The following is a 16,269-nucleotide window of genomic DNA, read 5'->3' as shown; positions in this document are numbered from 1 at the left end:
ACAATGACAATTTCACCGAAAAACTTGAGAATATTAGAAAATCATTAAGAAAGTTATGAGGATATGGCAATACGTTACTCCACCCTACATGGGTGTTTACATCTTGGCCCCGTTGCATAAAATTTACTAATATGATAACTTTGCCATCCAATGGTAACGATTATTCGCCAACCAATCAAAATCAAAGATTCCATACAAGTATAACAAAGAAACAAATCATTATGTTCCACAGTAAGAAATGATTTACAAATGTGTATGAGGTGTAATTACTGAAAATTTAAATAATCTTAAAGCGTAAACATACATTATACACAACACTATTGCAATATTGATAAATACGATTTATTAGGCGCCATATCCATCTTGTAAGAGATGCTCAACGCGCACAAGTGAAGGGGAAGCAAACAAAATTAGTAGTAGTGCTATTAGCAGATGAAGTAGACTTGTAATAGTAGTAGTATTACTGTTATCATGATTATACTTTGCTTCCAATGATGCCCTTGATTTGCTCCTGTACTATATTGGATCAGAGGCACTTATGTTTTTTTTTTACCAAATGTAATATTGTAGGATGACTTAAATTTGTTGTGTTAAATTTTACATGAGTCTAGTTTATGGTCTAGTTAATGGTATTGTCTATGTCTTCAAAAGAGAGATCACTAGGACGAGTCTCATATTCACAAGAGGGGTAGAGAGAAGAACCTGAAGAACGAAATGAGTTATCATCAAGGGAACTGGATCCTGAAGGGGGACTCATCCTCGGAATTTCTGGGTGTGGTATTTCGTACATGTCGTATATCATGTCACTGTCCACCTTGCTTTCAGGAAGTCTCCCGCTTTCTCCAGGCTTGTTAGTAGTGATTATGTCATCAGACGCACGTTTTGCCATAGACATCGAGGTGGATCTATTGCTGAAATTGCGAAAGAGAAATACGGCGACCATTGCTACACAACTTATTGTGATAAAGATAAAACCGACTACCGTCCCCGCTATGATGGAAGCAAGCTTCCGTGTATGTATGCGAAGTGCAGATTGTAGAGCCTCTGTATCTGATGTGGCATAGTTGGATTTAGGTGTTCTGGAATGCATCTCTTCATTTGTATTCCTCACGTAAGCCCGGGTGGTGACATTTAGAAGATTTGATTGCAAGCTAACCACTGGGTGGTCTGATAGAACTTCGGTGTCATTGGTGAGACATACTGAAACATTCTGAGATGACTCGAATGTATCCAAGTCGACCTTGATCTTACATGTTACCAGGGTAACATCAGTACATTCAAGATTATTATGGAAAGTGACTGAAGACGTGCCTGGCGACTCTTGTTCCACAGCTTTGTCTTCCTCTCCAAAATACTGGCCGTCTATGATCCATAGGAACTCTATCTTAACATCATCTGATACATGTACATTCGCTGACAATGAACATGATATTATCAAGCAACATTGGTCCCCAGTTTCGACAACGGAAATTTTGACAGTGTAAGAACCCTCTTCCAATTCGTCCGAAGGTTCAACAGAAGCGTGGGGTAGAACTTTTACAATTGAAAAACCTGAAGCGGAACCTTCCGTGTTGATGGCTGTGCATCGGACAACTACATCAACTGTATCATTTGATGACCCCTTGAGAGCAGTCATGCTGGTGTTTGGGAAAGAACCGTTACAACCAATCAGGATGCTGTTTGGAGAACATGTCCAGATGTAATTTGTGACTTCTGGATATCCATTGGTCAAACAGTTCATCGCAAAGGGTTCGCCAATAGAGACATTGATATATTGAGGTTGAAGATTTACAGATGGCGGAGTCAGAACTTTAATGGGACCTATGTTGCACTCTAACTTCTCATTAGGAAATGCGAACTCACTTGTGACAAGGCATATTAGGCTGTTAAGATGGAGAGATTGATCAATTACCAGGTCCTCTCTTAAGACTCGTGCTAGTCCAATATCACTTATTGATGGCAGAGGCAGATATCCTCGTCCCTGAGAACTGAGTTTCCAAGAGAGATCAACTGCTGGTTCACACCTGGGAACCTCACACCTGACAGACAGGATGTCTCCTACACGCATTGCAAATGGAACCTCTGGGTTACACGTCAGGTCGCCGACATCAGGAAAGTATTCGACTAAAAGTGTAGCACTGCTTACAAGACGGCATGTGTCTGATGATGGTTGGTCTTGATGTATTGGCCATTTGATGGTGCATGAAATATGCAAACTTGTTTGACCGATGTCGTATAATGTTAGGCTTGATGCATATACATCATCAGTGATTAGCCCTCTGTTAATTGTCTTTCTGTACATATCCGGTCTTATTTGCCATGCTATCTCATCAGATGTCATATCGAAATTTGATACGGAGCAAGTGAATGCAGCGTTTTGTCTCGATTTTACAGTTTGATCGACCAGAGACTCCTTAAATTTTGGCGACCTTAACCCATCACAAAACCGAGAAGCTTTGCAGTAACGTGTAACAATCACAGTGGAGACGAGAATCAGTAATTTACATGCTATATTTTCCATGGTTTTAAATCAATGAAACAATGAAAAAAATTTGCACAGCAATTACTTGAAATCTGTATTTTGTCTTGCAGGTGGAAATAAAACTAAACTCTTTCCTCCTGTCCCTAACTCTTGTTTCGATTGACCTATTTGATCATACTGTAAATTTCCAACATGAAGTGTCGTTAAAAGATGATTAATCAATATACACGTACTACTAGTAACGACGGAACGAACATTATTGTTTTTTATGACGTTTGACTTATAAAGACTAGACTCAATATGTCGATTGATATCACCATTACCCAATACTTTCTTGAAAACTAGATATTTATAATTTTCATTGATCTTGTGATGATTTCGAATCTGCCCAACTTTCGATTCAATTTTATAATACACCTTCTCCTGTCTCTCTTTCTTTATATGCTTTTTTTTCGCAAGATGGTACAATGATTCTATAAACAATAGCGATATGATGATGAAGATGATATTATGATGATAATGTTGATTAATATAATATCAAATATGATAATAAAAACTGTATAAAATATATAGATTAATGATAAAATAATAATGTGAAATTAAATGAAATGTGCCCTCCATAAATCCACATTATTATCAGTATGATAATAATCATTGTTATTATTACACTGTATTATCAGTATTGTTATTATCATTTTTACAAAGCAAATGTTACATCACGATCAAAATGTTATAAAATCATAAAATATAAATAAAAGCCTGGTCTCACTTGCCGACGGACGCAAATCGCGTTCATAAAGGACACTGGGAACGAGCAAAATTTCGGGGTGGCTCCATCCATTTTCATTCGCTCCAGGCAGTGTACAAAATGGGCAAACAATAAAATAATAGTATATATACAGTGTGTATCAAAAAAAGTTTCCACTTAGAAAAAAATCCTGTAAAATTATACATTTGTAATAACCTGAAAATTTTGCCATTTTAACATCGGTACAGATCCATTTAAGCAAATGACGATATAACTGTCGAAAAATATTTCCACTTGATTGAGCACCACTTACTTTTGAAAATATTTTGTGAAAAATGATTTGCGCAGAACTTTGAAATAGTTATGCGAATAAAAGTAGACCTTTATCATGGAGAACACGTGGAATTTAGCTAGTAAAGTTGATTTGAAGAAATATTTTACCTTTTTAAACTTGTTTCCTTGCCCAAAACTCTTCTAAGAGTGCATTGCGCCCCATCCCACTTCCCCACACACCGAGGCCATCGTGGCGATATTTGCATTACACTGAGCTGTGATTTACATGACATGGCTTATGCTTGATTTTCATTTTGTTAATCATTGTCAAGCTTGGGAAAAGTGTGGAGAAACAAGTATTAAATGAAAAATGAAATATAAACCCACTTTAAATGATAAACACTTAGTGAAAAAAATGCTGGAGATGTCTGATATAATTATTTGTTCAGATTCAGATGTGTCCTCAGATCCAGTTGGCAAAAAGGTGTAAAGGTTGTGCTTGCTAAGTGTTGAAATTTCAATTTGGGTGGCAAAGTTGTTACAAAATGCTTGAATGTAAAGTGCAAGGGAAATGTATGAGAAATGTTTGGCAGGGTAAGTTTGATTTCGCCCTTTTCCCTTGACACATCGTGAAAACGAGCATTTCTGCGCAAACAGATTTATGCGAGCTTTACAAAAATGGTCAGTGCTCACTCAAGTGTAACATTCTGTTAAAACTTTTACTTTCATTGGATAGATAAGACCCAAACCCAAGATTATATGTGAAAAAACACCCACATGTTGTATATCTATTAATTCCCAGGGCTTTTTCTAAGTGTAAACTTTTTTTTATACGCACTGTATAGCAGTGTCCAAGTGTCAATACATACTTTGTATCGCAATATAACTGTTAAAAATTACTTTGAATATAGAAATGCAATTTTTATGATTATGTCAGAAGTCTGAAGAATGTTACAATAGATGACTGTACATAATGGAAAGTATAACATCAATATGGAATTTTCTACTGACCTACACCATATGTTTTGATCGATATTAAAGGAAGCTATGATTTCACAGGAAAACCACAAGTCTAATTGTCGGGTGTGGGAGGAGGAAAAGAAACAGTTCTTACATGAAATGCAGATATGAAAGTACAAAATTTAATTCAAATGCGATATGATTGTATTGAAGTATATTGTGGACAGTGAAGCAAATATTTAAACAAATTTGGTGCAGAAAAGAAAAAATATATGATTAGTTTATCACTTAATAAAATGTATATTTGAATAGTTTAGTTGCAAAAGGGGTTAGGTCCACTTTGGACCATTCCGAGAAAAAACGTGTTTTTTATTCTCACTTATTGCAATATTCTTATGAGAATTTAAATTGTCATGATGTACTACCCTATCATGTGAACATGAAATTGGGTATAAAAGAAATCTACCTGTCTTCATTTTTTTTTCTATATATTAAAAAAAAAATTATCATTGTGGACCTAACCCCTTTTGCAACTAAACTGAAATGAATCCAGTCTCTTTTGATTAAAAACAAAGATTTTTCTTTGCCAACTTTCATTCACGTTTTTATTTGAATTTCAAATTGTCTTTGGTACCATCAGAGTGACTGAAAATTTAGAGGCTTAGAGACAGAAAACAATAAAATTTATGAAAATGGACCTAACCCCTTTTGACAAATGAGTTTTTCAGAAGAGTATCGTTGCAAAAGGGGTTAGATCCACTCCAAGAATTTTTTTTTTAATTCTCCTGTATTACAATATTCTTATGCGAAACTGAATTTTCGTGATGCTCTACCATTAGAACATAAAATTGGGTATAAGAGAAATCTACCTGTCTTCATATTTTTTTCATGATATTCTTTTCCAAAGAAACTTATGTGTGGACCTAACCCCTTTTGCAACTAAACTGAAAAATGGACCTAATCCCTTTTGAAAAAACGTAATTTTTCTTTGCCATTTTAGTTCTCTTTTTTTTAAATAGGAAATTCAACTTTTCTTTGGTATCATCTTATAGAGCTACTAAAAATCTATACATTAAGATATAAAAATCAAATTTGATGAAAAATGGACCTAACCCCTTTTGTGAGTGAGCTCTGTTGAGAAAGGTTCAATGTGCCATCATAATGTTACATTTCCTCCTTATCTACAAATTCTCTGAGATTGATTACAAGTATTTAATCTCTAAACTATAAATGATTTACTAAGAGTTGCATGCAAGTGATTTTTTATGAGAAACATAGAATCAACGATTGCTAGACAAATATTTTATACAAGATACAATGTATCTGTAATTTACGACTGTCCAACCTGCACTGCGAATAGATAAGGATATTTCAAAAGTAAATCAGTGTCAGAGATAAAATCAAAGTTTCATGTTTTCAGTTTAATCAATTTACCGCCCTCACACGAGCTGATCTCCAAAATATGCTACCTGCATGTTACTCTATTTTTTTCTTAATATATCACCATATGAAAAGCAAGTATGAATTCTTCAAAAAGATGTGAGCACGGGATTCAGTAGACTAGCATAGCCGGGGTAATATAGGAACGCCTTGATCGCCGACCAAAGAGGATAAGTGCACTATACAAATCCTGTATTGTTTTTTTTTCTGCAATTTAAGGAATAGTAAAACAACACCAATTGCAAATAATATGAAGATATTGATGATAAAGATGATGATGATGTTGATGTTGATGATGATGGCGATGAAGATGGCGACGATGATGATAATGATGATGATGATAATGAAAATGGTACTAGGTTTGAAGACAGACATTTGTAATTTACCCTTTCTTGTACTTCTCTTAGTTCTCTATATATGTTTTGCTCTCTTCTAAGCGCCTTGAGCGTTTAATCAAACGGAAAAGACGCTATATGAATCATATGTATTATTATTTACAATGATAATAATAAAAGTAATAATGATTGACATATTTGGATCCTGCTTAAAATAACATTGTGATTGTTAAATGCTGTTAAGAAGGTCCAATTCATGAGAGGGCGCTCTACAAGTGAGTCACTTTGCCCGTTCAATGCAATATAATTTTCTGTCATTTCTTTCTCAGCCCTTTATACATTTTAAAGATTTAAAAGGAAATATGTCAGAAGTGTATAATTACGTTAAATTTGAATAAAAAAAAATTATAAACAGATCAGATTCTTGCTTGTCTTCTTGACCAGATGTATGACAAGGGTGACAAGTTAAGTATCAATAACCATCGCCCAATTTCTTTATTATCATCCTTGTCCAACATTTTAGAAAAAGTGATTTATAGCAAAACAAATGATTTTTTTTTTATCTCACAATATTTTTCCTAATTTTGACTTTGGATTTAGAAAAAATGCATTAGAGAATTTCGTTGATAAAGTGGCCCATGCTTTTGATAATTGCTCACATCTAGTCGAAAATTTTCTGGACTTCTCCAAGGCCTTCGACACCATCAACCATAACATAAACTTTCTCATTATGGGGTGCGCGGGAAGGCCTTGGAGTTGTTCAGAAGCTATTTGTCCGATAGACGTCAATTTGTATTTTTGAATGGTCATGCATCAAATGATCAAACATTCAATATATTAATTGTAAAATCCCGCAAGACCGTTTGTTAGGCCATTCATTTATTATTTATCATTTATATTGATTACTTTTGTAAATCATCTGATGTCCTTTCACTCATACTCTTTGCAGACGATTCTAATATATTTTATTGCCATACAAATCCATATACCTTAGTAGAATACTGTTAATAATAAACATGTAGAAGTCATAAAATGGATAAGATCCAACAAATTGTCTCTTAATCTACTTAAAACTAAATATATGCTATATAGCAATTACATTGATACACTTCCCATGGACATTGTTTTAGATGACACTAACTTATTAACTGTACATTCATTAAATTTCTCGGTGTTACCGTTGATAACAAGCTTTCCTGGAAATACCACATAGATTGTATATATGTAAGATTATTTCGCGAAATATTGGCATTATCAATAAATTGAACTAAAATCCTGTAAATTTATGCATTTGTAATATCATGAAGATTTTTCCACACTTTAACATTGATCTGTACCAATGTTAAAATGTGGAAAAATTTTCAGGATATTATAAATGTATAATTTTACATGATAGTTTCTAAGTGTAAACTTTTGATACGCACTGTATATTAGTTTTATATTGACTTTTTAAACCTTTTCCTTCTCCAACCTCCCCCTCCCCTCAAAAAAGGCAAAATGAATAAGGGTCTCCTCCCCTAGGCTACCCCTCCCCCGAATCTAATGTAGCAAATACAGTTTTTCGTTCTTTGATCTTACCTTACCTGAATTATGTGATACTTGCATGGGGCAGCAGCCATCAAACCATTAGACTGTTATTACTGAAAAAGAAGTCCCTTCGTATTATTTACAATTCAGCTTTTCGTTCACACACAGACCCACTATTTTTTATAGCAAATTTCTGAAGATAAGCGACCTACACTTATTTCATTTGTGACAATTTATGTTTAAATTTGACAAAAATACCCTTCCACGTGTATTTGATCCTATGTTTCCTCTTAATCGGTCTTTTCATAATTACCCCAATAGGCAATCTAACGAATTTCATTTACCCCGTTTTAGAACTTTATTGGCAAAGAGTACATTTATGTTCGATGGCCCTAGATTTTGAAACTCCCTCGACAATAACATAAAAAACAGCCCTTCCGTACATTCTTTTAGAAGAAAACTGAAAAACTTCTTACTTAAATTCTACAGAGGTCTTCATTTTTAATTCCCGCTCGTTATCATTTTTTTAATTAGTCTATCATTTTGTTTAATTCTCTCTTTTCGGTCGCACTTCGTCCTGTTGCTATTGATGTTTATTTCTCGTTTTGTCGTCCTGTTTTTGTTTTTTTCGTTTTATTTTACTTTTTTCGTTTTGTCTTGTCCTGTGGTTTATCTTGTCCTTTTTTAATCTATTCAGTAAGTCTCCGTACGCAAATAGCAACCATTGTGTGTATATCTCTCTCAGCCCCCTTATGTGTATTCTCTTTCTATCTCTCTGTTGTTCCCCCGGGTTGTTCCCCACCTCCTTCTCCTTGACTTCTTCTCTCTTTCTTTCTTTCTGTGTTGTCTTTATTGGTGTTTTGTTTCTCCCTTTGTGTCCGCCTGTCTGTCATATTTACACACGTGTCCAAGCGCAATTATCCTGTATCGACCGCACAGAAACGCTGTTAGTGTAACATTTCACTAACACTGTGCTAACAAAGGGCCCCTGTTACAACCGGTAATCTCGCCGCGATGGCTATAATGCATTATTTACATCTGAGATCAACGCTTGACACCACAATCTATATAGTATTATCTATTAATAAATCAGCTCTTAACAACATGGGTAGAATTACCGCACAGAAGGCAGAGAAAGCTGTTGTTAGGGGATTAGAGTTAGGCAAAATCTATAATTAGTGCGTAGTCTTGGTAGTGATCTAGATTTAACTTAGATTTACACTGTAAAAAATTGCTGTAATTTGTACGGTAAATTGATGTAAATTTTAACAGTAAGATACTGTAATGATGATTTTACAGTAATTTGCCGTATTATTCAGGCGGTTCACGGTAATTTACAGCAATCATTCGAGTTCTTTTTTTGGGAGATCAACTTTACAGTAATTTACTGTAATTGAGCACGCGAAATGCATTCTGGGATACAACACGTCACACGCGCATGCGCCTCTTACTCGGCGCGGAGCATAAATTCTTGCAAAATTTCGAGTGTCAGATCGATAAGAAGTGCCGTCGGAACTGCTGTTGTTTTGAATTCAACTTTACGTCTCCGGTCAAGTACACATTCCCTGGTAAGTAGTGATATTTTCATCCTGTAGATCCTTCACATGTAGAAATGTTTTGTTGAACTGTTTTACATATAATGTAATCTTTCATGGAACTCTGACATTCACCATCCTCACTTTTCGCGCTCTCTCTCTGTTGTCTATGAAGATGTATGTGTTAATGTGTGTTGTGCGGATGTTGTCTACGGAAGATGTGTACTGTGTAGATTTAGACTTAGAGTTGTGCGGGGTGTTGACTCAAATTTTGACTGTTTTTAACTTGCTAAAAAATAGTAAAGACCTATGCATAGAAATTTGGTATGTGTTGAAATTATCATTAAAATGCCTCTTAGCAATTCCATCATATCGACTAAATTTCATTACGCTACTTTTTGCTAGATCAGCTAGATAGATTGCATCGGATTCCGATGTCTGCACGCAGTTTAGCCATGCAACCCTGGCCATACTCGTACAGTACAGTCATGCAGCGCAGCATGCAGTGCTAGTGCAGTGCTGTATGGTGCGAGCTAGCTAGCCAGCGCATGCATGCAGCGCGCGCTAGCGCTAGCGATATGGCAAGGAGTTCCGGCCGACCGTGGGCAATCGTCTGTTACAGTCTGGTCTTTTGCATTGTGACGTCATCACTGTTTGAAAGCGTGCGCGTGCATATAATTAGCCAAGGATGGGGAAGGGGGATACTCCCATGAATTCATTTGTGTCTTTTTCACAATGTAACACATATATATTTCCTTTGCTATTGCAGTTTTTACACTTTGATAATGGTAAACTTTTCTTGAAAATATAGACTTATCCATTTGTAAATATTTTTAAAGTTGATCACAAATAACACACAAACAATTTTTTTTTCCAACTCTATATTTCTACTTCTCGGTTCTCCACTTTTTTGTTTTGTCCTTTTCTTCCCGCTGCTTCTAATTATTCACCTCCTTTGTCTTCTTTCTTCACCAATTTCTTCTCCTTTGCCTTCCTTCTTGCCACCTCCCCTTTCCTTTTCTTTTTTTTTCATTTCCTCTTTTAATATTCTAATTAATTCTTATCTCTTCTTTTGGCTTCTCCTACTTCTCATATCTCTTCCATCTTGTCAAACTCTTTCTCATTTTGCTTCTTACTCATTCCATGTCTATCTTCTTGTCCCCTATCTCCCTCCCCTCCTGCCCAGGACCCTACTCATTCAACTTATTATTTTTTTCTATTTTTCCCTCTCTCTCTTCCTCCAGTACTTCTCGTGGAAGCTGCGGCTGCAAAAGATGATGCAAACCTGCATGATGTAGCATCTGGTGTGCTGAGAGGGTTGCAGAGCCTGTTTAAAGAAGGGAATGACTCCCTTTTCCTCATCCGTGATGTAAGATTTAATAATTACTCTCCTGAAAAATGTTTTGCGCTATTAGTCCTGAGTGAAAAAGTTAGTATTTAATAATTGCTTTTGTATCGATGACTGGACTTTTCAAGACCCTTTGTGGAACCTTTCCTTAGATCTGTTTTTTTTTCTTTTTTTTTCTTCAATTTTTAATTTTTTGTTGTGGGGGGGGGGGGGGTGTTTTGTTGCTAAGGCACGCCCCCATTTGAAAAAAGAAATGAGAGAGATCACTTGCCCTTCCCCCTTCGAGGTGGTACATAATTGAAAATTAATTGATGATTATTTCTAGATTGTATTGGACCTTCACTCTTGGGGACTGCATGCTGTATGAAAATTAAAATCAATTAAATGACACTGAAGAGTTGAATCTTGTGTGTAATGGTAATGGAAACATGGGATTATCATATCTTTTCAGGTTACAGATACTGCTGAGGACATGGAGAAAGAGGGAGATGCATCTGATTCACCCAAACTCATAATCCAAGGTGCATGACAACTTCCAGTGTTTTTAATCAAACCTCTTAGAATAATATAATACAGACATTTAAAACATTCTCAGATTTAGGTTTAGACTAAATCTGTACAGACATGTACGTTTATTTTGTGTCAATTTTCTTAAACAGACTTGTATTTCATATGTACATCTTTCACTTTCAGCATTTCAGATTTGCCATGCTTGTAATTATATGCAGTCATTAACAAATGAGACATGTGAATACTGCATGATCCCAGCCTTTAAAACTGGGCAAAAAACATAAATTATAGTTTTTCACTTTGTAACGCGTCCATAAGGGGGGGGGGGGGAATCAGGACAATTGGAAATAAATAACTGAATTTTACTCTAGTGAATTTGTACCAGAGATTTTCCCATCAGCTAGTGTTAAAACAAATTATAGAAAATGAAGCTCATAACGATTAAATCTTAACATTATTTTGTTTGATAGGAGATCCATTTGACTCGGCCAAGTCCCAGTGGATGGTCATGGTTGAAAGCAGAGTTATTGGCCATTCATCATCAACAACTGAAGGCTTTCTTTGTGGGGTGGCATACCTTTTTGCCACCTATTACAACCTCAATTTGGAATATCCAAGCACGGCTGCAGCAACACTGGAGTTCATTCAGAGGTACAATATGGCATGCAAAATATCGGACCATTTTCTGGAACTGACATAAGTCCAATTTCATGGACATCCTAGCTAAATGGAATTTCAGTCTGAAAAATAACTTGATTTAAAAAATGTGGAAAAATAAAGAAAAATATTGGTGAAGGTTTGAAGAAAATCCGTCAAAATTTTTTGTTAGAGTTGTGAATATTTCAAGTTATGATGTTGTGACGTCACATCCGAGCAGCTCATAAATTTAAGCATTTTGATTCTAGAACATACTTTCTTATCTGATAAATAGGCTTTTTATTAATGTGCTACTGCTTTGCGACTTGATGGAGCGAGCAACATCCGACTGTTGCCTTGCCTTAGAAAACAAAGACATTCTTCACAGTACTTCTGCATTTATTTGGGAGCCAAATATGATTTCCATTGCAAGTGTCACGTTTTGAAAGTAAGCAAACCCAGCAGTACTGTGGGGAACTCCAAAATTTCAAGAACTTATTAGCGACTAGCACACTAACATCTGGTGTATTTTGGTGCAGGTTAATGATTACGTACTTGAGTAGAGAAGAGTGTGTCTCTGTACTAACAATAGAAAAAAGTGATTTAAAAAGTATTCTTTTTTAAGTAAAGCTGGCTTGATGGAGCCATCTATAATTACTGTTTGATAAATTTCATTTTAGGTTTGTCAATTTATTTTGACTCCCTCAGTTTTCATTTGATTGTTTTTATTTATTTTTTTTCTGTAATATCTTTTTCTCCCTGTCTCTCAGATGTCTCCTCGGAATAAGCCCTGATGGGTCGAAGTGCCATGCGTCGAAGAGTCACTGCAACGCGAAAGTAGTGTCATTTGTGCGTCGGTTTGCTGATTTCCAGTGGCTTTAATTTCCTGATTTGTACATTTTACCCCATCATCTAAAAACATGTGATTTTATATATCACCCAATAATACTATGTTCGCTTGGTCACCATCCTCTTGAATAATTGGTTGAGCTTTGTCTGACCAAGCAACTACAGAGTTTATGCCCAATATTGCATAACATGAGAAACTTGCTGAAATAGATTGTCGACATGCTAGTTATGAGAGAACATTCATTTGAATATGCTATTAAGTTGACATTGCCCACAACTTTATTTTAGTCGTTTCTCAAATCCAGGTCAAGTAAGAGTGGGGGAGGGGTAAAATTCATATAGAAATTGTAAATGTAAAGGGGTTTCATACTTGGAAAAATAAAGTTAAGAATATCTCCTTACAACCGAATTTGAACCATACAAAAACATAGATATATGGCACTACACACTGTTTGTATGCCTCCGCCCACCAAAGGTGGTGTCGGAGGCATTATGTTTTTGTGTTGTCCGTCGGTCCGTCTGTCCCACTTTCGTTCTCGCGATAACTTAAAAACCGGTCAACAGGTCAACTTCATACTTTTTGACTTGAGGATACATATCTGGGCGACAATGAGCTGATAAGTGTTTGGGTCCAAAGGTCAAAGGTCATAGAATTCACTAAAATACATAAGAAATAGACCATTCTTACAATAACTCCAAAACCCTTTGATAGATCAACTTCAAACTTGTCTCGTGTGTATATGTTAAAGTAACAATGATCTGTTCAGATTTTGGGGTCTCAAGGTCAAAAGTCAAGGTCATTGAATACAATAAAGTACATATAACATATACCGTTCTCGCAATAACTCCAAACCATTTGACGAATCAACTTCAAACTTCGCTCATTTGTGCATATACAAGTGACAATGATCTATTAAGATTTTGGGTCTGAAAGTCAAATCTCAAGCTCTCTGGATTCAATCAAATGCATATATTTGCTTTTTTGAGAAACAGTTATCTGACTAGATTTTGAAGTCACAAGATCAAAGGTCTTGAGGGTTTTTTTTTTTTCTTTATGGAAATAAAAACTAGGAAATATATTTCTGGTATGGCAGTAGCGGAGGCATCTATTTCCAACATTCGTGGTCGAAAATTCATCTTTAGTTAGGATTAACATTGCTGTAAATCAATTTCGATTTCAACATTGTGCTACATTATATATATATGTATATATTTATACTGCGTAGTAAGCGCTTGGTCATCAAGATGTTGACAAATATTGCAATAAGCTGTTTACTGAGAACGATGTAAACTTCTGTAATGTATGGGGCTTTAACACAGCCTACCAAGGTGGAGTGAGATTATTATTATATTATTATTACATGAATGACACAGTGATCTCCATTATTGCATATCATGCATGGCTGACTGTTAGCCATTTTTGTAAAGAGGACCAAATTATATCAAGAAATTCAGGAAATCTTAAGGTGATGTAGCAATTTTTTGTTTTCTTATAGTCAGAAAAGGATATTAAATGTATCAGAAATTCCTCAAATGAAAAAGCATGTGACATTTTGATTACATTTCAAGAGTTTCTCAAAATAGCAGATTTGCATGATGTAGTACAGAAAAATTTGAAAATTGTAGATACTTCTCACAGATTGACATTTTTCTTCATTATGATTACTGAGGATTTACTACATTGTATTTTGTTGTTCACAGAATTATAACATTTTCATACTTTCACTTTCGCAGCTGTTCAAGTGTCACAGTACAAACATTACTTTGGCAAAATTGGAGGTCATATTTGTACATGTTTGTTCGTCAAATATTCATGTAAATATTAAGTACATGTATTTGCAATGGTAGCAATACTCTCATTCGGGTTCTTTCTTGCCAGTTTCAATATCAAATTGATAGTACTGTTATAAGAAACTTTATTTGTGAGGAATATTGTATGCAATGTAATATTATTGTCACAATTTAATGTATTCATGGCAGTTAATGTATTTGTATGCTTGTAATATAAATTATTGGTTCAGTGTGTGTTTAGGACTATTCATTATTTTGATATAGGATTGAATAAGGTTTTCTGTCTTAATAAGATTTTTGGGAATATGTATATATAAGAAGTTGACATACACTTAATTTTTTATCAATTAATAGTATACATGTAAAATTACTCATAAGTGAGAAGTTTCACTTAAAAATTCAGTTTTCTTCTGGTAGAAGCATTGTCGTCAGGTTACCATGGAGTAAGCATTTTGCGTGTTACTACGGATATGTGGATGTAAGAGATAGAGAGTCTGTGTGTGTGCGTGTGTGTGTGTGTGTGTGTGTGTGCGTGTGTATGTTCATCCAGTGTTCATCCAAGGTCAGCTGAGACAAGCCCTCCTAGAAGGAAGTTCACTTTAGTCAGATTTGTTTTCTTAAAGAAATTGAAAGTTTGCCATTATTTCAGGCAGTAGTTGCATAAGTGAAAAATTGCTTTCACTTGTAATTGATTCTAATGGGTTATGACTGAATATTTGAATGATTATGGTACCCTTCATGTAAATGGATTGCTTTAAAACACACCTGTTCATTAATGTACTCTCATTTAATATACAGTAGCCTGAAAGTTTGTGTAAGGTTAGCAATTACAACTACTTTAATGCATGCAAGGTGAATTTTACTTGTTGAATAGATTTATTTACAAAATGTTTAAGTCAACTGAATTGCAAACAGCAGATAAAGTAACACCAACCAAATTTTATGGTTGTTCTTACAACCTTTGTTGCTTGCTCTGACAGGTCCAACAAATACATAAAGAGTTTATGCATGCAAAAAGGATGCCACTTATTGTAATACCATTCAGTACATGGTAATTACCTATTACCAAATCCAGAGGAACAAAGTATTCATGAAATTTGACTTCATTAGTGAACAGGTCTGTAATGAACATCAGCATTCTTAGGACATTTCTGTGTACATAGTTTCTGTATAATTGTCATCTTTGAAATTTGATTATGCAACACATTCTACTTGCCAGCATTTTGCCCATGATCCTTACAAAAATTGTACTGTTTGTGAAATATGGCATTGTCAGTTCTACTGCATGTTGATGCAATAAAGACTTCAAAGTTTCATTCAAAAGTTTTACTCAAGTGTATTTTTGTCATTGGAAGTTGTGCCAATTACAGTAAAACATACTGTAAATGGGGTCAATTTACAGTAAATTACTGTAGGGAGTGTACAGTACTGGGGGTAAATTGGGAAGGTGTACAGCATTTTACTGTAGGAAGTGTACAGTACCTCACTGTAATGCAAGGGAAATTTACAGTAGTTTACTGTAATTTAACCAAATTTACAGTAGCAACAATTCTAAAATTTGGTAAATTTTACAGTAAGCTACAGCACTTTTCACGGTATTTTCCTGTAGCTAGTTCAAATTTACAGTAATTTACTGTAGGACGAAACTACAGTAGCTTACTGTAAAATAAAAATTACAGTAAATTACCGTGCAGCAGAGTTGCCAGTAATTTACTGTAAAATCTACAGTAAACTTTTTACAGTGTAGTTACCTTGACGAGTGGATACCATGCGCGACCAAAAAAAAAAAAACGTAAAAAGGATGTCTTTTTCAACATAGGGCACTTTGCGTACGT

At 35.0% G+C, this 16,269-nt stretch overlaps 1 protein-coding gene across 1 annotated transcript; it reads left to right on the top strand.

The window, feature by feature from the left end:
* The first annotated feature begins 9,150 nt into the window (after positions 1-9,150).
* Positions 9,151-15,753, top strand: LOC135153852 (uncharacterized). The gene is made up of 5 exons (XM_064098040.1): positions 9,151-9,333; positions 10,545-10,669; positions 11,100-11,169; positions 11,629-11,809; positions 12,565-15,753. Exons 1-5 carry the CDS (start codon positions 9,204-9,206, stop codon positions 12,674-12,676), a joined length of 618 nt encoding a protein of 205 aa, XP_063954110.1. The 5' UTR covers positions 9,151-9,203; the 3' UTR covers positions 12,677-15,753.
* The last annotated feature ends 516 nt before the right edge of the window (positions 15,754-16,269 follow it).

The sequence above is a fragment of the Lytechinus pictus genome, chromosome 4 (assembly GCF_037042905.1).
Source record: "Lytechinus pictus isolate F3 Inbred chromosome 4, Lp3.0, whole genome shotgun sequence".
NCBI classification, from domain to species: Eukaryota; Metazoa; Echinodermata; class Echinoidea; order Temnopleuroida; family Toxopneustidae; genus Lytechinus; species Lytechinus pictus.
Note: the sequence above shows the minus strand (reverse complement) of the source record. Positions and strands in the feature narration are given on the sequence as shown.